General features: G+C 44.5%; 1 protein-coding gene across 1 annotated transcript in view; it reads right to left on the bottom strand.

Annotated features, from left to right (window-relative positions):
* Positions 1-27,016, bottom strand: part of Cpsf160 (cleavage and polyadenylation specificity factor subunit 1) — an 85,997-nt gene that overhangs the window by 42,341 nt on the left and 16,640 nt on the right. The window contains exons 5-15 of the mRNA XM_070530803.1: positions 23,826-23,980; positions 18,649-18,792; positions 11,525-11,664; positions 8,211-8,321; positions 8,023-8,116; positions 7,851-7,938; positions 7,615-7,743; positions 7,378-7,432; positions 7,220-7,311; positions 6,805-6,960; positions 6,233-6,322 (exon numbers count right to left, since the gene is read on the bottom strand). Coding sequence (XP_070386904.1) covers positions 6,233-6,322; positions 6,805-6,960; positions 7,220-7,311; positions 7,378-7,432; positions 7,615-7,743; positions 7,851-7,938; positions 8,023-8,116; positions 8,211-8,321; positions 11,525-11,664; positions 18,649-18,792; positions 23,826-23,980 — 1,254 coding nt within the window. The remainder of the gene's footprint in view (positions 1-6,232; positions 6,323-6,804; positions 6,961-7,219; positions 7,312-7,377; positions 7,433-7,614; positions 7,744-7,850; positions 7,939-8,022; positions 8,117-8,210; positions 8,322-11,524; positions 11,665-18,648; positions 18,793-23,825; positions 23,981-27,016) is intronic.

Here is a 27,016-nt window from a genome sequence, read left to right as displayed (position 1 = left end):
GCCGCTACGGCGGAGGCGTGGCCAGTGCGAAAAGTTCGCCGCGGCGAACGTTTCAGAATACGTCCCCAGATGGCCCTCAATTGGTGCTGAACGCGACTTCTTGGGCTCATGCTGTGACTCGGACTTGTACTCCCAGAGCAGAGCTGGAAACCAGAGTCTGCCACTTTTGTGAGCCTACAAGCTTCTGGAGTTTTTTGGGTGGTGGGTCTGCGAGGCAGTCCAAAAATAAGAGTTCCATTGTGGCTCTCTGACCACATTTTGAGCAATCGGGTTTGAAATCATTCCTTGGTCCCAGGAGTAGGCTTGAGACCCCACAACTTATGCACCTTATTAATGCTGATTTAGCTTTAGACAAAGTACACAAGCAGCAGCAAAGTTGGAACAGCGGAGACTGACAAGCAACACAGTGTCTCATATATCCTAGTTTTTTTTTTTTTTTTTTTCCGAGCAACTTTGCTATTGCAGATTTAACCTGCTTCAGAAACTTGTCTGTAAACTCACTCGAAGCAAGTACCCCTCTGGCATTCTTCACCATCAAGGGACTCCGAAAGCAGGGTTTGGAGACTGAATAGCGAAACTTTTTCGGAAACAGGATTTAAAGAAAAAAAAAAGAAAAACAAACTTGATGCAACATTTGTAAAATTTAACAAGTCAAAATTCATAAACTGCAGAAAATTTGGGAGAGTTGGCAGGTATGCATATGCACTACGAACGACCTGGTTTGTGGTTATGCAGCTAAAAGAGAGGGCTACTCTGCATAAGTTGCCTGATGGCATTGTGGGTTAGCTTTGGTATGCTAGTTACCAGCTTTCTTTTTTTGGCTTTGGGATATTGACATATGCGGGCCCACTATACACTCAGTGATCTTCATGGGACTATCGTGTGAAAGTAAACCTGCAGGGCTTCATATTAAGGCACCAGCAAAAGTGAACACAATCACTTATATGCACTTTAGTTTGTGGGACTACATTTATGAACGACTTACGCTTCAATGTCCAGCACAGGAAAACATTATCTTGGGCAGTAACGCTAAATGGTAAGTCAGAAATTCTAATCCTTATTACAACCACTGCCAAAGAACTAATAATTTCAGTAGTCAACACAACTGTCCACAAAGAGCAACAGAGTGTTTGAAGTATGGTATAAAATGCTTGTGTTAGTGGGCGACGCAACATTAATGCTATCATACATTACGCATCATGTTGTAAACTCATCATCATCATCATCAGCCTGTTTTATGTCCACTGCAGGACGAAGGCCTCTCTCTGATCTCCAATTACCTCTGTCCTGCGCCAACCGATTCGAACGAGCGTCCGCGAATTTCCTAATTTCATCACTCCACCTAGTCTTCTGCCATCCTCGACTGTGTTTCCCTTCTCTTGGTACCCATTCTGTAATCCTAATGGTCCAACGGTTATCTAACCGGTGCACCTGCCCAGCTACACTTTTTTCTCTTGATGTCAATTAGAATATCGTCTATACCTGTTTGCCCTCTGATCCAAACCGCTCTCTTTCTGTCTTTTTAAGTTATGCCTAGCATACTTCATTCCATCGCTCTGTGCGAGGTCCTCTCTACGATCGCCTCATCAGTTAGAAGCACTTAGTACTTAGTTTTCAAACTACAGCCGTGCGCTTTCTTTTCACCGGCAATGTCGTGCATTGCCGATTATCAGCGGGCTGGTCAGTCATCTTCCGTTTCAGCAGCGAATCAAAAGGAGCTGAGAAACCACATGGCCAGGAACGATTTCGACGCAACCAACAAAGACGAACATGGCCAATTAGGCTGTTTGCAGAACTGCGCTGAATGAGGAGCCAGCGAGTGAGATACGAGATGCACAGTTGGCGCTTGTCCATTTGTGTTTTGGAGGGTGGCGCGGTGTAGATATGGGCGTAGCTTATTCGTGTTCGGAGGGGTGGAAGGGCGACGGGAGAGAGGCGCGCAGAGAAGGCTGGAAAATGAATGCGCGGCGGCCGTACGAGCAGTGGGCCATCAAGCAGCGGCTCGAATTTCTCGTTTTCTTTTTTTCTTTTCAAAGATTTCGCATTTCACTACCTTTCGGCTCAAACACCGAAAAGCCAGACTTCATTGTTCTAACCGATAATGCGACATCAGGGCATCGTAGTAAACAGGTTATTTCACCATGTAAAACATACAAAAGTTGACGGTGCAGCAGCTTGTCATTGTTATAACCAATATATTGTTAAAACTGGTATCATTATAAGTGGGTTTGACTGTATCTCGAATGCATCTTAGCATGCATCATAGGTGCAGCAGCTCAGCTTTCTTCAAAAGGACGAAGAAATGCATTGTTTCGCAGTAATATAAACCATGGTAAGTAAAGCGACACAATTGAGCATTGTTGTCTTAACAGGCTTTCACGGTTGGGCTACTTTCCAAGTTCTGGTGACTAACATTGACATGCAGCACTGTCTAGTGTCCAAAACTGTACTTATAAGTTGACTGATAGAGTCCCTGTAAGTGGTTCAAACTGCAAGGCATATTTCCTTATGACTATACTCGCCGTCAGAAACATGTAGTGGCACAAATTCCAGTTACGACAACACTTGTCAGGAGTACAGAAGAGGTTAAAAGGGGATTTATGCATAGCTGTAATCAAATAAAGGTGCAAATTTATATTACACCTGTTGTTTTTCTGAAATATAGTTAGAAGTCCGTGCCCGTGATGTTATAAAATGTCTCTCCTGTGTCTCTGCTTGCTTTCGTGCTACTTTGCCTATACAGTAAAAGCTCGTTAATTCAACACCCATTTATTTGGAAATTTGGACCAATATTTTGGTCCCACAAAAAGTGAATGTTAGTCTACGTGACAATCTCGCATCAACAAAATTTGCGACGATGTAACACCGCATGTTACCTACACACGCAGGGCTAGCAGGCTCCAAAATGTGCTCAAATGTGATTGCTTTACACTAAAATTGCGCAAAATACCACCAAATTACACTTGCATGGACGCCGCCATTTTTGTTTACAAGAACAACCAAGCGCCCGAAGCAATCGCGCCGAAAACACATCATGGCCACACCATCTTGTTTGTTGATCGCCCGTTTGAAGTGGCAGCATGTTGCGACTGGCATGTGACGACGGTTTTTCCACACCTAGTGCAGTGCGTAATGTGTGCCTCGGCAAGAAAAATGTAACAAAAACAAGGAAATCCATGTCCCACTGACGTGGAATTGTTTATGGTGCTTGAGATGGTGGTCGCAGGATGGAGTGCCACGCATTGGGCCGTGATCGAGCTATCGTCTGGGAATACGCATTCCTTGCATCGAGAACGCTGGTTTTGGTGGCACCCGATAGACATCGCATGCAGATTCGGCACCAGACATAGATTTGCGCCAAGGGGCCATAATCGCAATTGTTTGCCTTCGGGTACACAAGATACAATCACTTCTGCATTTGACATCGAACGCGTTGGTGCCTATGGGCGACAGCGTTCTCTGGCGAAATGCTGCTGCATGCAATGTTGCTCTGCATCCAGCGCCGAGTTACGCAAAATCTTGCAAAAGTGATCCTATCTCCGAAATAATTTGACCGAGAATACTGCTCCACGGCAGTGCTGCCACTGCTGATCGACGCACGCGGCACACTTTGTACTGTCGGCAATGAGGTTCTAATGTCCTCACAAGCTTGCAAAGTAGACTAACGAAATTTTAACAGTAATGTTTCGTTCTGTGACACATTACCTATCTGTGCTATCTCATTTTGCAACAATGAAATTCTTGCAAAAGCATATTTTTTCCCGTTCCCCACCGATTTCGGTACTGCGAGGTTTAACTGCATTGTAATCGTCGGAATTTTTTTATATATTTTTTTTTTCTTGAAGTGCAACTCTTAGGCGCCCGCTGTTCCAGTGGCAAGCGTCGGCGTAACTGAGCGAACATAAAGCACAGCGAGGGATGAAAGACACGAGGAGGAAAGCAGAGAAGGAGGGTATGGCGAAAGTATGAGAAGAAAACCGTTGTGCAGCAGTGATGCCTACTAGATGGCGCCAGAGCAGTGCACATCGTTTGGGAAGTCTGTCTGCAGCGGCTGCTGTGAATTGTGCCCACGTGTCACTCATGCACTGCCTCTCACGATCTCCAGATAGGCAAGACAGTCACGCTGCACTTCGCTCCATTTGCAATGAGCCGCGTGAGACAGATTCTCCCCGCCAGCCGAAATGCAAACACGTTCAAAGCTGCGCTCCAATTTTGCATTAGGGAGTATCATAATCATTGATGAATTTTTTTTCTTTTCTTGTTCTCTTCGCTCGCCTGTGCCCTTTTCCCTGTTGTCGTTGTAGCCGCCGATCGTCTATTTTTGTAGAGTATTATTTTTTCATTGTTGCCGTGTTGTGCATGCCATGCCACCATTCGCTACACTAATGGCAATTTAACAAAGCAACAGAGGTATGTGGCCAAGGACTTGGAAACTAAAGTTAAAATCTTCAAAGCGTTGAAGAATGGTGCATCACGACAAGACATGAAAAAGTACAACGTGAAGAGAAGCACTTTGGACACATATGTGAAAAACTTTGAAGGTTAAAAGTTTCATGCTTCAAGAAAGCGCCTGCGAACCACAGCTCCTCCTCAGCTGGAAGAAGCTCTGTTTTAGTGGGTGACCGACTCTCGTAATGCGCACCTGCCTTTGCATGCACCTCTGATAATGGCAGAAGAGGAGAAGTATGCAACTATGAAGAACAGTGACTCATTCAAGGCCTCTGAAGGTTGGTTTGTGAAGTTCTGAGAGAGGCATAAACACACCTTCCGAAGTATGCGCAGAAGAAAGGGCAGTGTTGATGGAAATTTGATCACCAAGAGGAGAAATGTGCAGCTGCTTCAACATATTGCTGCATATCACCCAAATTATGTGTTCGGAGATGGCACTCTTTTTCAAGGCTCTTCCAGACAAGAGGGTCACCTTGAAAGGAGACCCCTGAGGTGGCAAAAAGTGCAAGCAAAAAATAACTGTGCTTCTTGCCACCAATATGACTGGGATAGAGCGGTCATTGCCCCTTGTAGTCATTGGGAAAGCTCAAAACCCACGCTGTTTCAAAAATACCAGAATCCTTCCTGTTGAATACCGGGTAAACAGGAAGGCTTGGATGACCTCAGATATTTTTCGAGGCTGGCTACAACAGTTGGACCGACAGTTCTCTTCCAAGGGGCGCAAAGTAATAATGGCCGTCAAAAACAGCAGTGCACCTAAATGCATGGTCAAACTGAAAAGAATCAAAGATTTTTTTCTTTTTTTTTTGCCTCCTACTACTACTTCTGCTCTTCAGCTCATGGATCAGGGTACCATTTAGTATGTGAAATCTACGTAAATACCGAAGGCAACTGCTACAGTAGATGCTTTTTTGCTCCAAAGTTTGGAAGCAACACGAAGTGGACCTTAGCGCAGTGCAAATCATCGCTCAGGTGTGAAAAGAACATGCCTCCACATGTTACCACCAACTGTTTTCGGCACAGAGGTTTTATTAGGTCTGAGCCAAAGGATGCGGCAGTAGCTGAAGAGGTGCTGGCAGAGTCCAGCAATGATGACCGCCTGAGCTTTGACGCTGTTTCGCCAACTGATGTGACACTTGCCAACAATATCGCTATTAATTATAGTGTCGCCACAGCTGGCCGGCTAACCAATAAAGTAATTGTAAATAATGTTACGCACTCCCAGGACGACCACAATTCCCACGAGGACAGGCCATGCGAGAAGGAGCAGCCGCAACCTCATCACACCTCAAGAGAAGCCACAGAGGCTGCTTTAATCTTAAGAAGACATCTGCTTTGGCACTTCCGAACGCTCTCGTGCTGTTGAACACTTAGAAGGAATCAGAAAAATGATCAGGTCAGCGGGGATCTGCACAAAAAGGCAGACGTTCATAATGCAGTACTTCAGCAAATAAAGGTATGCTTCTCCAGCTTGATTTTCATGCCATTTCTGTTTACTTGTTAATTCAGCATTCGGATATATGTACGGACATTTTTTTCGTCCCGTAAGACCCGAATTAATGTGCTTTTACTATACTGTACCGTACTGTACTTACGAAACGAACCAATTAGTCCAAATCAGTTTTCTGTAGCGACTGCTTTAAACACTAATACTGCCACAGAGCTGGCTGCTGCGACTGGGTTCTAACATGCTTCATTAAATTTAAACAATTCCAACATAAACTTCATATGTAATAAACATAAGGCATAAGAAACTGATATTTATATATAAATTGTTAAATACCTTTTTCTCCACAGGAGGGCCCATGACAGTCCACATGTGCACGCAGCCTGGCAGCTCAAAAGTTGTCACCACTTGAGGCCGAACTGAACGCTGTAGAGAGAGAAATTTCTTAACGTCATTTCCAACTGAACTTTAATGAAGAGTAGAGCACTACTATCTACAAACGTGCAAAAAGCAACATTTTGGTTCAAATTAAATTAAAATTGAATACTAGTACTCAACAATTACAAGAAAGTGAATGTCATACACTGAACACACAATATACCAAATTTCACATTTAACTGAAGAAAAAAATTAGAGCAGCTGACATCCCACAAAATCCTTCCATGCTTCATTTGAGACTATTTAAATCACAACAGCAATGAAACTAAGGACATACAGTGGACATGAAACAGAATTAAAGATGGCTTCAGTTTGAGCAAACAAAAATCATCGTGTGCATCACCTCACATGGCAATGATGCACAGCTGTTGCTCAATTTGACTGTTCCAAAATAATGCACCGTACTTATATGCATCATAATTGTTGCAACTGCGCCAAGGAGAAAGCAACAGAAAGGCTTTTTGCATTACCTGTAATACACAAAGGGCTCCATTTTTTCCATAACCAGCGGTAGTGACTAGCTCCAGATCTGGATCCGTGTTCTGAGCAAACTCTTCAGAGAGAAAGGCCGGTTCACCCATACATATTTTTCCACATGGTCCAATATTGATCAAACTGTCACAGACCTGCCAGGGCAGGTTAATCAAAGACAGATATCATGGATAATGTCACTCGTAAACTCCACTACATAAAATATTACAACAGGGCTACAATAATAACTCCAGTGTAGGCTAATGCTTATCACCTTATGAAGCTCTAGGTGTTAATGGTGCCCGTTATGATGATACTTGTTTTGCAGTTTTCTTTTAGCAAAACAAAGAACATAGCCACAACTGAAGTACTCATAGCATGCTACCATGCGTAAAAGAGAGAACAAGTACATACCTCGAAAGTGTATGATGTCAGTTGCTTCGTTGCCATCGTTTCACTTCCATACACTTCCAATTCATCCGGATCAATAAGTGCAACATCAGAAGCTAATCAAGCAAGAGCCAGAATTAGTATTTGCTGCAAATTTCTGAGTAACTACAAATTGAGCCTACCCATCCAGTCCCCAATGGCATCCATTCTTTTCTTTTTTGAAGGAGGGTCATTGACCTAATGCAAATTAAACAAGCAAATAAATTCAAAGTGTGAACATGAAACAAATATGTGGCTTTTTATCCTCATTCTGCATATTCAAGCAATAGCAGTTTCAATATTTGTGCTTATTCACTCATACCTATAAAGCATTATATAAAACTATCAATCATAAATGTAAAGTCAGGAGGAGGCCTTACGTCGCCCTCAGTTTTTTCATCTCGTTTTGCAATGTCGTCCACTTCAGCAGCCTTCTCAGTGTAATGGAGTAGCAGGGAATTCCCAAGTCGAGAACCAAGAAAAAGATAGCCATCTTCACAAAGGGTCATCTATGTTGAAGAAAACATATTTCAATTTTACACAGTTTTCTACAATAGGCAAGGATAAAAATACTTGTGCAAAGAAGGTATCAAGCAAGAAGAAGTTCAAAACTCACACTCGTTGTGAGCACACTGGCAGCCGCCTTGTCAAAGTAGAAGTTCCTGACACTTCTCATGCCATCATTGAATAGTGTTAGTACGTAACTATTAAGAAAACACAGAAGCAGGATCAGGTATAAAGTGTGCACAATAAAGTTACGCAAAAAGAGGGAAATCAAGGAATCTTACAGTTCACCTCCTTTAAGTGAGAGTACAAGCCGGTCATAGCTCAGAAAACATGCCTGAGCACAGTCCAAAGAAATCTTCAATCCCTCTTGAGGCTCTGTTCATGATAGAGAAAAGAGTATAATGTACCTCCAAAACATTCTCCCCAACAAATCTGGTCAATGCATCCCTCTCTCAATTGCACAACTTACTCAGTGGAAATGAAGTACTGAAGTCTGTGAAAGAATTGAGTGAAACACCATAAGGTGGTACACTCTGGTTTAGGTAGAGCAAGGAGTCAACAGCCATGATCAGCACGCCACCTGAAAACACCCCGAAGATCAGAAGTCACAATAGAGCACCCATTTGATTAAAACTTAGAGAATACATTTCTTTTGCTACCAACAAAAGACAAACAAAAGAGACAAGGAAAGGACACACATGCCTTCTAGCAACTGTTTGTCTGCCACTTCACTGTGCTGTTTTATAGTAAATTCAGAATAAGATTTTTAAATTGGTGACATTTGGCTCTTTCAATCTTTGCTCAATTTAAAGCAAATGAGTGGCAGCATATATTAAAATGAAATTAAATAATTGTTCCCACTCCAGCATCATTTTCTAAAGATGTTCGCCAGGCCCGGCTAGTTTGACAGTCAAGATACGAAGACCAACTCAGTGCATGATGCAATGCACTACAGAACTACTTGATGGCATCAACCCAATCCCATCAGAAACAGTTGGCCACATGAGTGCTCCCAGAGTACTGACTAGAATCAGCACTGCGGAAAATGGAGTTCAGCGGAACGTCAACGCATCTTGCAACAAATTTTGAGGACATATTTCTTGCAAGTTGTTCTTATCACCAAATTTCCATTAAATGGATATTACTGGATTAAATGGATATTCGGATATTGCATTATCGAACGGCTTCAATTTTGCAATTGGGACATACGCTCTAAAGTGATTAATTACAAAGTTAATTATTATGTAGTAGTGCTTCTACCTGTCACATCCAAAAGTTTACCAGAGATTAAGGAAGGCAAAGACAGTCTTGTACAAAGACCATGTGCTAGCCTGCGACCAAGGCACCCCAGGTCGCTTGCCACCGACGCTTCCCTAATGTGGCCACAGTCACTTTCACTTGCGACCTCCAGATATTGGTGACCCGGACATGGACCACCATGAAAACTGCACCCTTAGCTCCCAATGAAGACAACTTGTGGATGGCGCAGCCACCTCTTCTGTGTTTCTACGGCAGCAACCAGCAATCTGATTCCTGCAGCTGGAAGCCCACTTCTTCCTTCACCGGGTCAGCTCACAGCGAGAGAAGTACCACCCAGCTGTTGAATTCTACCAATCAGTCTGCAAAAAGAACTGCTAGGACCTCGCAACTGACCACACGATGAGCTTGAAACCTTCATCGTCACTGGATACAGACAGCCCATAAAACCAGCAGCCACGCCGCTGCCCACAACACTGAACTCACAGGTATGTTCTACCTCGCATAGGCCTACAACCTCTACGCTTCAAACGCCATGAACCATCCCTAACTATTGCAGCTGCACTGCCTCTTCAGTCCTGTTTTAATCTCATATGCAGTTCCATTCACCACTTCTGCAGTTCAAATATGGTGACATAGAAGGCTGGTTTGTCACATGTGAGACAGTCCTAGCTCAGAACCTCATCACCATTCAGCAATTCAAGTATGAGATTCTGCAGCATCTACTCCCTCTTGATGTGGCCATCAACCTGCCCTTCACTGCGCCAAGCGAAACAACGCACATTTAACTTAAAAATTGAAGTGCTGGTCCACTTCGGTGTCCAGTGCTCAGTCTCGTACCTGCCACCCATGCTATTAACCGACTCGAACATCCCAGCCCAGACTTCTCCCAATCCCTTTATTCCAGTGCCTTTGAAGACAAAACCTCCAGACAATGACCAAGACGCACTGGCATCCCGCCATGAGACACAGAAAGATGCTACCTTGGTCCCAATACCACCTTTCAATTTTTGAACTCACACCATCACACCCAGCATCCATGACCAAAAACACAATAATGCCACGACTGTGCCTCAGCACACACAAGCGTGCACACCATGTTGCCACATGCAACATCAGAAGTGTTGATCACCCCTTTTTGACAACACCATGGCCACTGGCAGTTGCCTGATATTCATCGCAACTGACCAACCACAGAGACCTGCACTGACACATATGTCATCACCCTCTACTACAACTTTGAAGAAACCTCCTAAAGCAAATGTGGGCGAGACCAAGGAGCTAGTGGGCACAAGCGACCACCATATAACGGCTAGTGGCAAGTAGGTCAGTGTTGATCACCAGGGCCCCTCGATGAGCGCTGGAAGCCTTACGGCCACCAATTCCCACTATAGAGTAAAACAGCACAAGGTGGTGTTTCAACACATAACAATTTTCATTGTAAGCTGTAGCTTACAATGGAACATTTTGGTGCAATATGCCATGTGATCCACTAAAGTTGGTGATGTGTATGCCTGGGTGACTAGTTATGCAGACGCACTATACTCACGGACAACTTTCTGTGGCTATGAACCGAAAGCTATGGAGGCAAAGTGCACACAAGTGAGAACGCTTCTGAAAAGAGTCGTGCGTTTTCATCCATGTCAGTTTAAGCCGGGGAAGAGAAAACAAACATTTTATTAGCAACAATTAAATAAGACAAAATACACCACTGGATGTAAAAGCTTACTTATGTTGCGCTTTTTCCCTTCCGCATCTAGACAAATGCAAAACCGTCACACATGGAAGCTGCACAGGTTCTCAGCATCTGTTCTGAGCAACCAAAAGCACTGTCAAACGCTGGCGGACTACTTGGCGCAGTAACACATGTGCAGACGCACCACCCTCATAGCTTTCCCTTCATAGCCACACAACGTTGTCCGTGAGTACAGTTCCCGCATGGGTGTACATTACGCTAACACATCACCTGTCATTGGACTATGATGCAAGGCGGCAGCATGCATGCAGAGGATTATGAGACTTGACAAAGCCATTGGAATTCTTTGCACCATGGAGCAGATTTGCGCCAATGCTCCATCTACCTTTCATATCACTCTTTCTTGCCAATGCATACTGTGTCTGCATAAAGAGTTTTCCTTTCCTAAGTTTGCCTGGTGGTAGAGTCTGGTGCATTTTGACATGCTAAATTGGAAAAACTAGCCCTATCTTATAAATTAAATTTAAAACAAGAAACCTTCTCAAGCTTATGATTCCAAAAAAAAGATTTTCTATATATGGGTTTTGACAACATTATTAGTAGATGGCATACAGTTCATAATCACACTGTATCAAAGCAATTCTTATGCAATTGAACCCAATCATCAAAACAACATGCCCTCCTCGGCATTCACTGCCCTCCTCGGCATTCACTGATGTTTGAGACATCGTTAAAATGGTGTAGATGTTGGATCAGAAAATAAGACAATCCGACAGGAGCTTCTGTGTCTTCACTGCTGCTGTCATTTAAAACCCAACTAAAATGCTTACCAAGTGGTCTGGGTACCGCCAGTAGTCGGAGGCAGTCGAAGGGAAGGTTTGTGAAAGACCAGATGACTGGGTGTACTCGCTGTTGCAAGTTCAATGAAAGTGCCAGAATACAGCATGTGTCCTGCCGGATGGCAATCCGCCTAAGTGAAAAAAAAAATACACTTATAACTTTCACATAACACTAAAGAAAAAAAAAAACTGTGCACCATGATTCATTGTAATATAAACATCCACTTGCACGAAAATTGACGACGTAGCCATGCTTCAAAAAGCAAATGCTTTTACACTTGTGTCCCTCCCCACTACAGTAATGACTGCTCTGTCAACACTAGATATCGTGTTGACAACGTGTCAATATTTTGTACTAAATATTCTATTAGTTCCTTGAATTATCTTATGTATAAAGAGTTCATGTTGATCAATATAGACAGTTTTATATTCAGCTAATGGGCACTGCCATAAGAGGCTGTCATAGAATTACATGATTACATAGCTCAGTACATGATTTCACAACTCACTGTCCAACACAAGCAAATACCACTTGGGTGCTTGAGCGTATTACAAATTGTTTTCTTTGTGAAAATGTGTGTTTGTAAAGTGTGCCCCCCTCCCTTTTCTTACATCACAAAAAGCAGGCGTTCCTTAATCTCAATTCACTTCTGGGACTATTTTACCACCTATTTTTACAGTCATAACCCCTAAATTTACAAAAGCAGGAAACCTCATCACAGTGACTAAGTAGAGATCATGTCAGCAGATTTGCCACTTCTAATCACTTTTGCTACACTCTAGAACTAGACATCTATTACACAGTATAACGCAATTGTTACACTTCATAGGGGTCCAAGAAAAAAAAAAAGGAATGCATTATTCAGCAAAAATTAACATCTGATAACAATTATGCAAGGCAGATACACAAATGGGCCTGACATATTGAAGTGCAACAGCCAGGAAAACGTAACAAACAAGAACATAATGTTATGAAGAAGAAGCCCGATGCACAAATGTTGTACAACTATTTACATGGGAAAAAGAGGTAATCGGGCAGGCTGCTTCAACAGTCACAGCTCCAGGAGACAGTCTACCAATTCCTCTTCGTCTCCCTCTTGCACGCACAGTCCTGTCCAAATGCACCATAACATAACCCCCAAGAGTTGGCGCTTGTTAGAATGACAGAGAATTAGATAAACACTACCGTTTTAAACGGGACACATGGCTGATGTCAATTTGTAGCTGGGACAAAGACGGCGTGTCTTCAACCGGGACGCTTTTGTAATTTAAGTGACCTAATCGTCGCAATACCCGGTAAGGCCCGGTATAGTGTGACAACAGTTTTTCAGACAGGCCGATGTGGAGACTTGGAGTCCACAAAAGAACGAGATTTCCAGGAGAAAACTTAAGGCTCCAGTGGAGACTGACGTAGCGAGTCTTTTGTGATGCCTGAGCCACTTTAAGTCGATCATAGGCAATTTGGCGAGCCATATCAGCCTGACCAACGGCGTCGTGGATGTATTCCGTTGTATGTCTCAACACCAAAGGTAGCAAGGTGTCAAAAGGCTGAGTGGGATGGCGATTGAACAAATCGTAGAAAGGCGAGAAACCGGTGGTATCATGACATGACGAATTGTATGCATCGCTGTAAGGGTGCAATTCAGTCGTTCAGTCAGTCCGTTCATTTGTGGGTGATATGTGGTTGTGAGCTTCTGTTCGGTGGAACAGGAATGAAGTATGTCTTCGACAACATGGGACAGGAAGTAGTGGCCACAATCTGTCAGCAGCTGCCTTTGCGCGCCATGGTGAAGAATTACGTTTTGAAGTAAAACGTCTGCTACATCTGTAGCACAGCTGGTGGCCAGAAGAAAGGAAGAAAAGAGAAAAGCAGAAGGCAGGGAGGTTAACCAGAAAAACGTCCGGTTGGCTATCCTACACCAGGGGACAGGGCACGTCTATTGGCATAGCACATTGCATAGTCTGTGGCAACTATTATCCATTTGTTCCCTTTTATGGATGTGGAGAAGGGGCCAAGAAGGCCCATGCTGACAAGGAAGAAAGGCTCCGTAGGAACATCAATTGGATGAAGGTGGTCAGCTGGTAGCGCACGTGGCCTCTTTCGATGCTGGCAGGGGTCACAAGATGCAACGTAACGTCGCAGAAGCAATAAAGGCCTGGCCAGAAGAAGCGACGTTGAACTTTGTCATAAGTATGGGAGATGTGGAGCTCAGCAAGAACAGTAGAAGGGAGATGACGAGGGACAACTACGGTATCACTAAATCTGGTCCATTAGAGCTGATGTTGCGGCGAGAAAGAATGTCGTCATTGAACACAAACATTCTCGTTGAGCGATCTGATTGTCCAGAAGTCAAGCGCTCAATAATCGACTGTAGAGAGTCGCCCTTTCTCCTTTCACTGCTCGGTAACGATGTCGTGAAAGTCAGAAATGGCCAGAAAGCAAGTGTCGGCATCCTGTTTGTCGTCAGGAGGATCGACGGGATGACGAGACAAGCAGTCAGCATCCAGATGCAAGTGGCCGGGCTTGTACATCGCAACAATAGAATACTCCTGAAGTCCAAGTGCCCAGAAACAAAGGCAGCCAGTCAGGTCTTTCAGTGACAATAGCCAGCACAGGGCATGGTGGTCCGTGATGACAGAAAATGGGTGGCCAAACAAGTAAGGGCAAAATTTAGCCCCTTCCCAGACCAAAATTGTGCTCTGAAAGGGAGAAGAGGCGACTGACATAGGCTGTGACGTGCTCGACTCCATTTTGCAGTTGGGTGAGGACAGCCCCCATGCCATGGCCACTGGCGTCTGCGCAAACTTGAGTTGGTGCAGATGGAATAAAGTGGCCTAACATTGGAGGCTTTGTCAAAAAGCGAATGAGGGTGTAGGAGGCGTCTGCTTGTTCACGGCCCCAAGAGAATGCAGTGTCCTTCTTGAGAAGGTCAGTCAGTGGCCGGGTGATATCCACAAAATTTTTAACAAACCGGCGAAAATAGGATCATAAGCCCACGAAGCTGCGCACATCTTTTGCTGAGCAGGGCGCAGAAAAGTTCTTTACTGTGTGAATCTTATCAGGATCAGTATGTATACCAGCAGCACTGACAAGGTGGCCAAGAACTACGACTTCATAGCGTCCAAAATGGCACTTAGAAGAGTTAAGTTGAAGGCCAGCATGCCTAAAGACTTCAAGAATAGCGGCCAATCAACAAGGTTTTACTGTACAGTTACACCCTGTGATAATGAAAGCCTGAGGCAACGAAATTCGTGCCAGAACAAAATATTTTTCCCTCCCCGGAAAACACCCATAGGATTACACAAAGTCTACCGAAGCACTAGTCCCCACATCATTTGCTCTATACAACGGTAAGAGTGTGCCATAGTGCTGTAAAGCACTTCTGCTCGCTTAGATTGCATAAAATACCGTCACAGTACGCTTGCGAGGCCACCGCCCCTTTTGTTAACAAAAACAGCAAAGCACTCGAAGTGATTGATGGTGGCAGAAACACGCCACGGTCACCATCTTGTTTGTTGATCACCCATTTCAAGTGATGCATCTGTGTCACCATCAAGCTCTAGTGGCATGTGACGACATGTCTTGCGTACCATGCACAAGAAGCATGCTCTGCAATGGTGTTCGCTGATTCATAGTGTGCAAGGAAAACAAGGTGCAGCAAAAACAAAGAGACTTGTTTATGGTTTTTGAGAAGGTGGCTGTTGCGTGGGCTGTCAACCCTCCGTGCAAGATTGCCAACTGAGGAAGTGATCGTCCGAGAATATGGCCCCATCGAGTAAATCTTCGTCCAGTGATGCATAATGCACACACAATGCTTGCCGAGTAATACAGAAACTAAGAACTCTAGTGTTCTTTGGCAAATCATGATCACTTTCAGGGACACAACAACTTTTGTGATACAGTGTAGACTGCTTATAATGTAAGTCACCGGAGTTGTAAAAATCCGGGCTATAGGCGGTACCGTGTTATAACCTAAGCTTCAAACAATTTATTACATATTTCACTCGCACACACATGCAACACAATCGCAACACAGCCCAGCAACCAAGTTCCTCTGACAAGTGCAACATCAGCGGAAGAACACTGTTATTTTCGTCTGGAGATTTTTTTCAACAGCGCTTCGAACAATTTCGTCCTCTACAAGGCGTAAGCACGGAAGCGCTTTCTCACTCAAACTGTTCTTCCCGCAGTACATCTTCACTCTGCTGCAGTATTCCAGAGTCTTTGCATGAGCATCTGGGTCTGGCGTCGGGTCGACATCGTCGTCCGACTCGTCTTCGGTTGAAAGCTCCGCTCTACCGCGCACTGCTGCGACGATTGCATCATCCGTGCTCGCTTCCTCGCAGACAGGAAGCTCCGACTCACCGTCATCTACATATTCTTGGAAGGTGTCTGTGGCGGAAACAAACTTGCTTTCAACGAGGCCAGACCCCACGTCGTCGATGTTGACCGTCTCATTGGCAACATTGTCGCTCAGCTCATCAGCGTCAAGAGCTTCTGCATTGTGCACGAAGCCTGCTTTGTTGAAGCACTTGCTCATTGTAGTGGCTTTTACCTGCCACCACGAAGCAGCAACCATATCAATCACGCCCCTTAAATTCACTTTAAGAGGCTGCTGCTGCTGCTGCAGGCTCAGCAAAACTCTTTCACAGATGCGTTTTTTGTAAAGTGCCTTTACGGTTGCGATGACACCCTGGTCGAGCGGCTGACATTTTGCAGTCGTGTTGGCAGGCAGAAACTTTAACTTGACTGCAGTCAACTTTGGCTTGATGTTGTGGGCTGTGCTATTGTCGAGGATGAGCACGACCTGTCGTTTCTCTGCCACCATGTTTTCATCGAACTTGCAAAGCCAGCTTGTCAACATGTCTTGCGTCATCCACGCCTTTTTGTTGGATTTGTATGTCACTGGCAGGCACCCTCGCTTTTTAATGCAATGTGGCCTCGCTGATTTTCCAATGACAAACAGGCGGCACTTGTCACTTCCATCCATATCAGCGCAGAACAACACAGTTATGCGCTCTTTTGAGGCCTTGCGGCCAGAGCAGGCTTCGCCTCTCAGCGCAAGAGTGCGGTTGGGCAGAAGCTTACAAAATACGCCAGCTTTGTTGCCATTGTATACGTCTCTGTCCGTATACGTGGACAGCATGGTTTCCAAATTTAAGTGAAGCCAGAATTTGATGGACTCGTCGTTGACATCACCGCTTTCACCGCACACCACTTTGCAGCTGATGCCATGGTGAACCTTGAATCGCTGGATCCATCCATTAAGTGGGTTCAAGTCGTTGTGGCCTAAAAGAGCATCAAGAGACTTGGCTTTTTGTTGGAGCATGGGGCCACGCACTGGTATGCTCCGAGCCCTAACTTCACGGAACAATCTGAAGAGCGCTGCATCCACGTCTTCGTGCTTCGACGTACGTATTCTCTTCCATGACAGGGAAGATGAATCTTGCTGCAGTTGCTGCCGCAATTTGACCTTGTTCTTGTATATGGTTGACACGATTGTGTAGGAAACGCCATACCGACGCCTTCTTCAGCCCATTTTCTATGTCCGTTATGATGCATTTCGTCTCCAGCGATAACGCATGCCTCATTCTCACATTGCTTGAAGACGCCGCCGACGTTATGGTGACAAAAGCCCGACAACACACGTGCACAGAGGACAACTACGACACAACGAGATCACGACATGCACACATTAAATGCAACAAAGAGACTGAAAAAAAAAAGAAAATAATAAAGGAATACACTGTCGCCGCTATCGCTTCTACCCCGCACTCCGCGCAGCGTGCACCCTGATTGAACACTGCTACAGTGACGAAAACACTCGCCCTTCTCCTCCTTGTTTCGCTTTTCGTCGATGGTCTCCTCGTGCGCGCCCACGCTCCCCCTTCTCCGTGTTTGAGCGCCCGGCAATCATATGGCCATGCAGGCCATGCTAAACACCTCCGAGAAAAGGCCGTGCTCCATGCACCGATTTTATGGTCGCGCACTTAAAGGAACCCCACTATAACTGGTATTCTGCATTGCGCGCTTACGCAATAAATGGTCCGCCTATACATCGAGTTCTATGGGAGATATATTGGTGGTCAAAAAACCAACGCTATAACCGATCCCACGCTGAAAGTGGTTACGTTATAAGTGGTCTGCACTGTATTTCACGTGTTGACAGCATTGCTGGCATCGTTCCAAGACAGTGTGTTTAACACTGGAGCAACACTGTTGTGTGCATGGAACGCTGTTGCGTGGTACGCATGTGAAACTGCATCAGATGCAGAGTCACATAAATGTGATCGTATCCACAAAAGTTACTCGCTGATAATACTGCTTCATGGCAGTGCAGTCATCACTGACCTACACGTAGAGTGCAGCTTGTGCTGTTGGCAATGCAGTCCCAGAGAGCCTCAAACAAGGCTCGCCAAAGCAGGCTAGCAAATTTTAACAGTGAGATTTCGTTTCACGCGACATTCACTGCCTTTGCAGTCTTATTTTGCAACAACGAAATTCTCACACAAGCGGAAGTTTTTGCGTTCCCCGCAGATTTTGTTATTGTGGGGATCCACTGTATATGGTGTGGCTCAACTCTACATGGATAAATATGAACATGATACACTTCAATTTAGGTATCCTAGCCATGACTGTTTGAGCCAACATTTACTACAGCAAGAAATTAAGAAGCCACAAAAGCTTAGCTTTTGTGGTTTCTTAAACTTAAAATACAGATGCCTGTATGTTGGTTTTCAAAAATAGGAAGAATCACATGGTCACAGTGTAATTGAAGAGGCATCAGTACATATATATCTTTTTAGGGTGAGGGAGACGAAGCATGGGGGGAGGGCGGGGGTTGGAGAGCAGACACAGCACACATTTGTGGAAAGAGCCTCTCCTGAATTTTCAGCTAGCGACTGCAGTTGTGTCACCTTGGTTAGCATAGCACTGAAGCAATTCATACTAACTGCAACAAAAGTAGAGAAAAAGTGAAAGGCAAAAGCCAGACAAGTGTTCTTACATGCAACGGCTAGAATGAAGGGAAACAAAGCAGTACTGTGAGTGCACCAACACCGACAAGAAACTGTCAATACTGCCCTTTTTTTTAGCACAAAAGGCATGAACTCACCCTGGCCAAGTCCGTAAAGGCTCATACAAGATGAGTAATGTGGGCTCATAGTAGCCATGTAGAAACTGCATGTCAATAACATTGTTCACCTTCTCCTCCAGTTCTGTCAGTGCTACTGGATACCAGTCCAGCAAGGGAGGCTTGCTTGAATAAGCAACAGAAAATGGGGAACACAAAACTCAGCTTTCAATTCCACTAGTAAAATGTCTTTGGCAGTGCACTACTTTTTACAAGAGAGCAAATTCCCTAACTGAACAGCGAGGAAAACATGGCTCCACAATAAAGAGGAGACACTACGTTTTACGTTTATTTTCCAATCTGCACTGCATGCCAAAAATATATTGCACCATGAAAAGAAGAAAAAAAAAACAAGAAAGTAATCATAATAATAAGGAAGGTGGCTGGTGTCTACCGTTTAATGCATAAAAAGTTTGTAAGTCAAGTGTCAGAAATTACCACACTCAATAAACAATTGATGTTCTTCCTAAATGGTAAAAGTAGTGTGTGCTATTTAAAGGGAAGCTGAAGAGTCTGTCGAATTCAATAAGACGCTCATATAGGGATGCGGGAGCCTTATAAACCATGCACGTAAAATTTTGGACGGGGTTTTTCACTTAGGAACGACGTAATCGCCAGTTAAAATTGCGCTGTCGCTCCGCCCCTTGTCGAGCGCTGGCGCTGCTGCTGACGCTGACGATGCGAGCGGAGACCGGAAACCGCGACGTAGTGACGTCAGCACTGGTGTTTCGCTCCTTCACAGTCTCCGCAACCGTGCCTGACCACGCTTGTTTCTGCGTGCGTGCCGTCATAATCTGCCTCGCTCGAGCCTGCGTTCCTTTGTTTGTGTGTATGTAGAGTGGTAGTTGATGTGTGCAGCATCAATTGAAGTGGTAGGCCGATCATGCTGGCGTTCTGTGCAGCCTACGGTTTCATGAACACCAGCGGCCACGACGATGTTCCATTACTCCCCGCAAGACAAGAAGCTTGCAGCTAAGTGGGAGGTTGCTGTGAATCGAAATAACTTCAAGCGCTCAAGAACAACAGTGCTGTGCTCTAACCACTTCCATGACGATGATTACCAGCAGAGTTTATCAATAATGCACGAATGAGTGAGAATACGACTTGCTGCTAGCAGGCTTTCTAAATGCAGCGCGAAAACGTCGGGGCAACGAACACACAAGGACGGGATGGGTGCGGGCGGATGGGTGGTAACTGGTCATGGAAGACCTTATGAATACACGAACTCGTCCAAACCTGGATTTTGATTTGCTGCTAGTTCCTTCGTGTTAGCACGCTGAACGGAAGGTACATGTTCATCTCCCACCCTTGACACAGGTTTGGTCGCAAACCGCCGTTAATTTTCTATTCGCATGTGTGTTGTGAAAGAGCCAACATGCAGCTACCATAATGAAGTGCAAATGTAAAGTTTTCATGTGTTTGAAAGCCGGCGCACGGCAGGACGCTGCGCTCCCCCTCGCGCACAGAGAGAAAGCGGCTGTCTCACATAGCCGACGGAATTCGCCGCCTTTACGGCTCCGGTTACGATTAGCGTGCGGATGGCATGCTGATGAAGGCCACTACATGTGTTACAAGAGCCGGAAAACTTTTCCCGCATGTAAACCGTCTGTGTAGATTGCCGGCAGCTTTGGGGCAGCGCACGATAGTATCCCTCCTTACGTTCCACGAGGAGGCATGCAGGAACATAACAGTACAGTTGTTTGCCCGGAAACGAACTCACTGGATCGCTGAATACAGCTTTGCAAAAGCATATTTACCAAAGAACATTTCTAACATGAGGAGATGCTAACACTTCGCTTTCGTTCACGTCGAAAGTACTGCTTGCTACCAGCATCTTTTGCTTCTTGGAGAGGCCGGCTACGTATACATGTAGGGAGCAACGCCGAACTCCTCAGAGAAACGCAAGCTCTCGAACATTACCATTACCCTCTCACCAAACCACAGCGCCAAATCACCTTGCACCGTGCTTCATGTGTGGCGGCAGGGGCCGGTCCGGATGAACACCAATGTTGAAGTCACGAGGCGCCCGACCAATCACCGGCAGAAACGAGGCGCACGAGCTGCCAGAGTCTGCTGCTGCACTATTCGTCAAAATAAAACCTGTTTGCGCTTTCTTTCACTCAATTTCGTTGCAATATTCGGATTTGGAGGGTTGAAAACCATTACGCACAGCTCTTCACAAATTTTTTTGGAAAACTCTTCAGCTTCCCTTTAAGGCCTACCACCATCAGAACAGACAACCAATCTCAACAATATCTATAATTTACCATTCAATCTGCGATTTACATGAGATGAAAAAAGGTGATAGCCTACATCATCATTACTTGCTTGCAAATATTAAAGGGACACTAAAGGTTACCAGAAAGTCAAGTTAAAGTTATAAAGCAATGCTCTAGAACGTCTAAGGCGTCAATATAATCGCGAACAGAGCTTTAGTAACCGAGAAATTGAGGTAAATGCATGACACAATTTGAGACCCCCCAGCGACATTCCGGTACTAGCCCGATGACGAAAGCACTCATCATAATTTATGTCACTAGTACTCAACTACTTGTATTGAAAAGATCATTTCATTAGATTACAAGACGGAAGAAAATGCTACTTGTCTACTTCTATTCGATTGCAAGAAAAAATAATATTTTGACGTTACCCTTGAGTAGTATGGGTGATCGAAAGGTTTCATTTTCACTCGACTCTGCGCGCTCAACTTTGCGCCGCGCGCACTTTGGAGTTTCAGTTGTTTCGTTATCGCGTCGTGCTGCGGTGGTCCCGCTGGCTCGCGAAACTTGCATTTGGAACAAGCAGCGAGAATGCCACGTCCATGTGATGTCGTGGAATGTGCGAACGGTCCGCGGAACTTGGCCAAGGGCAGTTGAAGCGGCGAATCCAATGTTACTTATCACTGTGTGCCAACGAATGAACCTCTCTGTTCGAAGTGGTCAAGTGCCGTACCTCTGCCACAACACGCTGGCAAAGAGCCGAAAAATCACGTAGTGTGCTCGCTGCACTTTCGGCCAGAGGATTACGAGTTCAACGCCGACTTACTGAAGTCGCGTGAAGTGCCTTTCAAAGCAGGCCGTCGTCGTAGTAGTACGCAACGACGCCGGCAGCGCGAGCCCTCAACAGCAGGTCATGTTCATCAGTGCTTAAATCGCTGAACTCGAGCCCAGCATCGCGAGCTAATGTGTCATTGTCAGGGTCATCCATTGCAAAGAGCATCGAAGTTGGCGTCATAAAATAAAGAACCAGCTTATCGTCGTGCGCTTTCCCTTCCGCTAGCCACCATAGTTTCGCTTTCGCGCTGCTGTCGGCTCTGTCTTGGCTCTGTTTCTGACCGCGCGTTTGCGTTTTGTGCAGAAAAGCCGTAGCGCCGTCTGTGGGAGCCGTTTTACTCACTGACGGTGCAACGTCACTATGAGACCGTGACGTCAATACTCCTTGATCGGAGGGCAGGGTGATTTGAACTGCGCTAGAGGTACGTGGACGCTTCAGAACGCATTTTCTCTTAAAAAAAGTCTCTTCTTCGCACGAAACAAGCGTTTCGAGATTTCTGGTATGGTATTTCAACAGTCCACATTGACTTTATATTAACCTTTAGTGTCCCTTTAAAAGGAAGTCACTCAAAAATATGGTCACATTTAGTGTAAGGCGAGAGCCATTGTTTCGATGGGTGTCGCCGTGTTTGTTGAGGCAAAGTTTTGGGGCACATTTGTGGCTCCCCACTATTTTACAAAAGCAGCAAATCCAACGCCAACTCCAAATGTCATTCGCAGCTTGCATATACAGAGTGGCCCTGCAATGCTGTGCAATAGCAGTATTTCGTTGGCAACTCCTGCATACACACAACGAGTGGTGGCTGCTGTCAAATTAGTAAGTCAAAAGAAAGAAGCACCACACCAGTGGGCAGTATCTCAATTATTTGGAACAATTAGACGTTGTTTGACACATGAGGTACACTTGTGCTTATGTGCATGTGCAAACTGGCATTGGCACCTTCGGAGACAACATCAGTGCCTCATTCTAAATCTCGTTAATCCAAAGCAACTGCCCAGTTGTTGAAATTGCAATTTTTCAGAGACAAGTGGAGACACTGCTTTCTGGAGCGTTCCTTTGCTCCAGGTTGGTGTAGAGCAGTTAATTTTGCTTGATTGGACCCTTGTATCATACTTGATAAATTTAGCCTTCCCCATATCACCACAAACCTGCCGTGAAATGCTTTTCCTCATTTTCTCAAAACAGTATTTCTGATGGTATCACAGTTTTAAGGTGATGATACCACTGATTTTACTTATCCTATTGCAATAATAACAATTTATTTCTTCGAAAGAAAGGCAGAGAATAAGTAGAGTGTAGTAGGCCTAAAATATATGAACAAATATTGTTACAGAAGTATTCAAAAAGTAATTTGCCCTGCATGTTACTATGGTTTACTACATTAAGAGAGTTTGACATGCTGTAAATTTGACCCGAACCAGTCTAGAACATTCATTCTTGCAACAATTAGAATTTCGATCATTCAAAATCATTTTGGTATGCCAGTCTTTCTTCATAACACCCATCATTTCATAGAGAGCTCGCCTCTGAACTAGCCCACTCAAGAACCATAAATTTTGTAATATTTTAAAAACTGCTTATTGTACAGGAGAACTAATTGCATATTTGAATTCAGCATGTAAAAACACACAAGTGATGCAAGTTTGATCAAAATGTGCCCATAAATAAAGAATAATGCTTTGAAGTGGAGTGTCCCTTAACAAGATGCACAAGTGCACTTCTCACAGTGTTTATTCCAACAAACGGCCAAATGAAAATGAATCACACATTATAAAAGCTTGCACATGTCTTTTGCTCACAGCTTTGATCACTAAATCACTAGCCACATACCTACGTAATCACCAATTCAAAAATTGGCTACAACTATCAGCTATGATAAGACTTGATAACCCAGACACTAAGTTAAATTGGCACTAAGGATTGTGTTTATAACTGTTGTATATTACAAGTGCATTACAAGTATATTACAAGAGCAGAGTTCCCTAAAACGCTATGACAATTATAGACCTAACAAATTGCTATATGCATAAATAAAAAAAAATAAAAGGCAATTCTCGCAATACTGAGCTTGGTTTGGACAATTCAAATGAACTTTAGAGACATACTTTCCAAAGGCGATGCCGGAGTCTGGTTCATCAGTTGCTGCATCCTTCCGGAAAGGAATTATTGCTACTGTTCGACTGAAGATCAGCATGGCTGCACAACGATTGCATGGATCCACACGAATCATGGGCAACTGTGCAGTTTGCACATAGCCACCCTGTAGGAATATGGAAAGGCAATGCAGCTCATGAGCAGGTGCAGGAACTATTACTTTCCTAGTAGGTGAATATGAAGAAAATTTTGAGGCCTGAACCACTCACTACAGCTTTCCTTTGAGGGCTCATTAATTAAAGAAGTCAAAATATGTGCTTTTTTTTTTCTTGAATGAATAGGGCACAGCCCAGAAATTACAGTGTGCAGTGTATATCTTTGGTAGTGCAAGAAATACTTTATTACATAATGCAACCAATTCAACACTCTTGCCAAGTGTAGCGCGACTGCTAAGATGATGATGAATGTGCTATTTTGTGGTGCAAAGGCTAAATCTGGCCAGAGCGCTGCGCCGGTGTTAATGAGTTCGCAGTGGAACTATGAATAGCAAGAGGTAGATGTTACGTGGCTGTAAAGGAGCCTAAAAAAATTCAATGTAAAGTGCATAAAACCTTTGTGATATAAAATTAAGCCGATGGTTAATGAACTGTACAAAGAACACAAAAGATATATTGTGAAATAATGATGATATAGTAAAATGTATCATAGATAAACATTTACGAGGAAAATGCACATGGATTTTGACCTCTAGTGCATGCTTAGTAACTTCCAGAAAGGATATGTCACGTTCTACCACCTGCCACTCCCAAGGAGGTAACAGCTTGGTTGGATGCATTAAGCGATGCTCAAGGAGTGGGACATGCATTTCATCGCTAAGCTCCTTCAAATGTAGTGAGAAAGGCTGTCTTACAGTGGGACGATTACGGAAAATTCTAGCACAAGTCATATCGTTAATGGTATTAAAACATTGTTCATGATTAGAGTGTATCTTCAAAAAATATGCGAAGTTGATGTAAGTTCTCTGCAGATGGTGTGACCATTCATTTGATTCTGCGTATAAGCTTTCAATAGGGCTTGACCCGAAAGCACCAGTGGCTACGCGGATACCTAAATGGTGGGCAGGATCTAGCATCTTTAGCGCGCTCGGAGCGGCAGAGTTATATATGACGACATTATAGTCCAATCGTGATCGAATTAGGCTCTTATAAAGATTCATCAAACACTTCCTCTCACTAACCCATGTTGCGTGGGATAGAATATTCAGTAAAAGTTCATGGTTCTTAGACATTTTTCTTTAAGATATTTAATGTTTGGAATGAAAGTAAGCCTGGAGTCAAGTATAATACCTAGAAATTTATGCTTTTTGTTGACAGGTATTTGTTGTCCACACAGTTCAACACAAGGATCTGGAACCAGGCCTCTCTTTCTTGTAAAAACACAAGAACCCTTGTGGGGGTTGATTTTAAATCTATTTTTGTCTGCCCACTTGGACACCTTGTTCGAGCGCTGCTGTATCTGTCTCTCGCATATTATGAGGATACAGGGTTTGAAGCCTATTTGAATGTCGTCCACGTAGATGGAATAAAAAATGGTTGGTGGTAATGAAGACCGAAGCGTGTTCATCTTCATAAAGAGCATGCACTAAGCATGCCTCCCTGGGGTACACCAGTTTCTTGTATTGTTAAGAACGGCCCAGCTGAGGTGCAAGTGTTGCCAGCCAGTAGCAACGACAGCAGCGTCACCTTTCAAGGAAAGCCACCGTTACGCTCTAGCCTCATCGCCATTGTGACTGAATGAGTTCGGCGGGCCAACTATTGTTACCGAACCCACCAACGCGGACCTGATCAGCTCCGAGTGGGGGAGTTGCAGCGGGAACGTCGTCGTACATCTTGCCACGCGCCGACCAAGACGCAAGGCAATGGCTACCCGGGCGCACTGCAAGGGTCCACTCCGAGTTTTACGAAGTCCGTGTGATGTCGGTTTCGGACCGTGAACCTGTGTGTGTGTACATGTGTGTGTAAACCGTCCCGTGGAGAGGCGGCGTGTTTACGATGACTGGATGAACGTTTCCGCCACCTTGAAATCGGGGGAGGAGCGAGTGTTTATAAACGGCTGTTGTGCGGTTGCTCAGTACACTTTCTTAAGCAGTCATGTTCGACTGAGGCACTCTCTCTCACAGTCATGTTGGACTGACGTACTTTTCTCTCGCAGTCATGCTAGACTGATGAACTGCATGTAAATACTGTAAATAAACCCATATTCCTCGTTCTAGATGAGAAGCAGTCCTTCACTTCATCAACGTCCTCAGCGTGGATAAGTTGGACAACGGCATGGGCCAGCTACCTTCTAATTTATGCCCGACTCCAATCTTGACGACGGGTTACGAGCGAGTGGATTGAGCCCCCAATCCTGACAGTATAAAAGGTCGCGACAATACGTAGCCAATTTTCACACGGAAGATACGATTCAAGAATTAGCTTTCTAATATGTTTGGCATATTTCCATGGATGCCCATTCCCAACAAGTCTCGCAAGATCCCGTAACACCACGTTGTGTCGTACGCCTTCTCCATATCACGGAATATCAATAAAAAAAACTGTTTATGTACAAATGCATCACGGATATATCCTTAATGCATACAAGGTGATCAGTTGTGGACCGCCCTTCTCTGAAGCCACACTGATAGGGATCAAGTATATTGTTGAGTTCAAGGAAATGTATGAGTCTACGATTAATCACTTTTTCAAAAAGCTTACACAGGCAACTTGTAAGAGCTATCAGGCAATAACTTGCCACCAAGGAAGAGTTTTTACCCTGCTTCAAAACAGGGAAAGCAATTGTTTCTTTCCATGTGGATGGAAGGTATCCGGCAGCCCAACTGTTGAAAAGTGCGAGTAGTGTAACTTGTGTGTCAGTGTGTAAGTTTTTTATCATGTTATACATGCCTCTGTCGGGTCCCGGTTAGAGCTCTTGCATGCGATCAAGGCAGCGCTCCACTCAGCAATACTGAAATGCCGGTTATATGATTCGTTCTGTCTAGATTTATGTACTACTGGCTTAAGTTCTATTTGTTTGTATTTAAGGAATGATTCAGAATAATGGATTGAGCTCAACACACGCTGAAAGTGCTTTCCAAGAGAATCTGCCTGGTCTTGCAAGGTATTTCCTTGATCGTTCACCAGAGGCAAAGGATGGATTTGTT

This window comes from Dermacentor albipictus, chromosome 1 (assembly GCF_038994185.2).
Source record: "Dermacentor albipictus isolate Rhodes 1998 colony chromosome 1, USDA_Dalb.pri_finalv2, whole genome shotgun sequence".
NCBI lineage: Eukaryota > Metazoa > Arthropoda > Arachnida > Ixodida > Ixodidae > Dermacentor > Dermacentor albipictus.
This window is presented reverse-complemented; position numbering and strand designations above follow the sequence as displayed.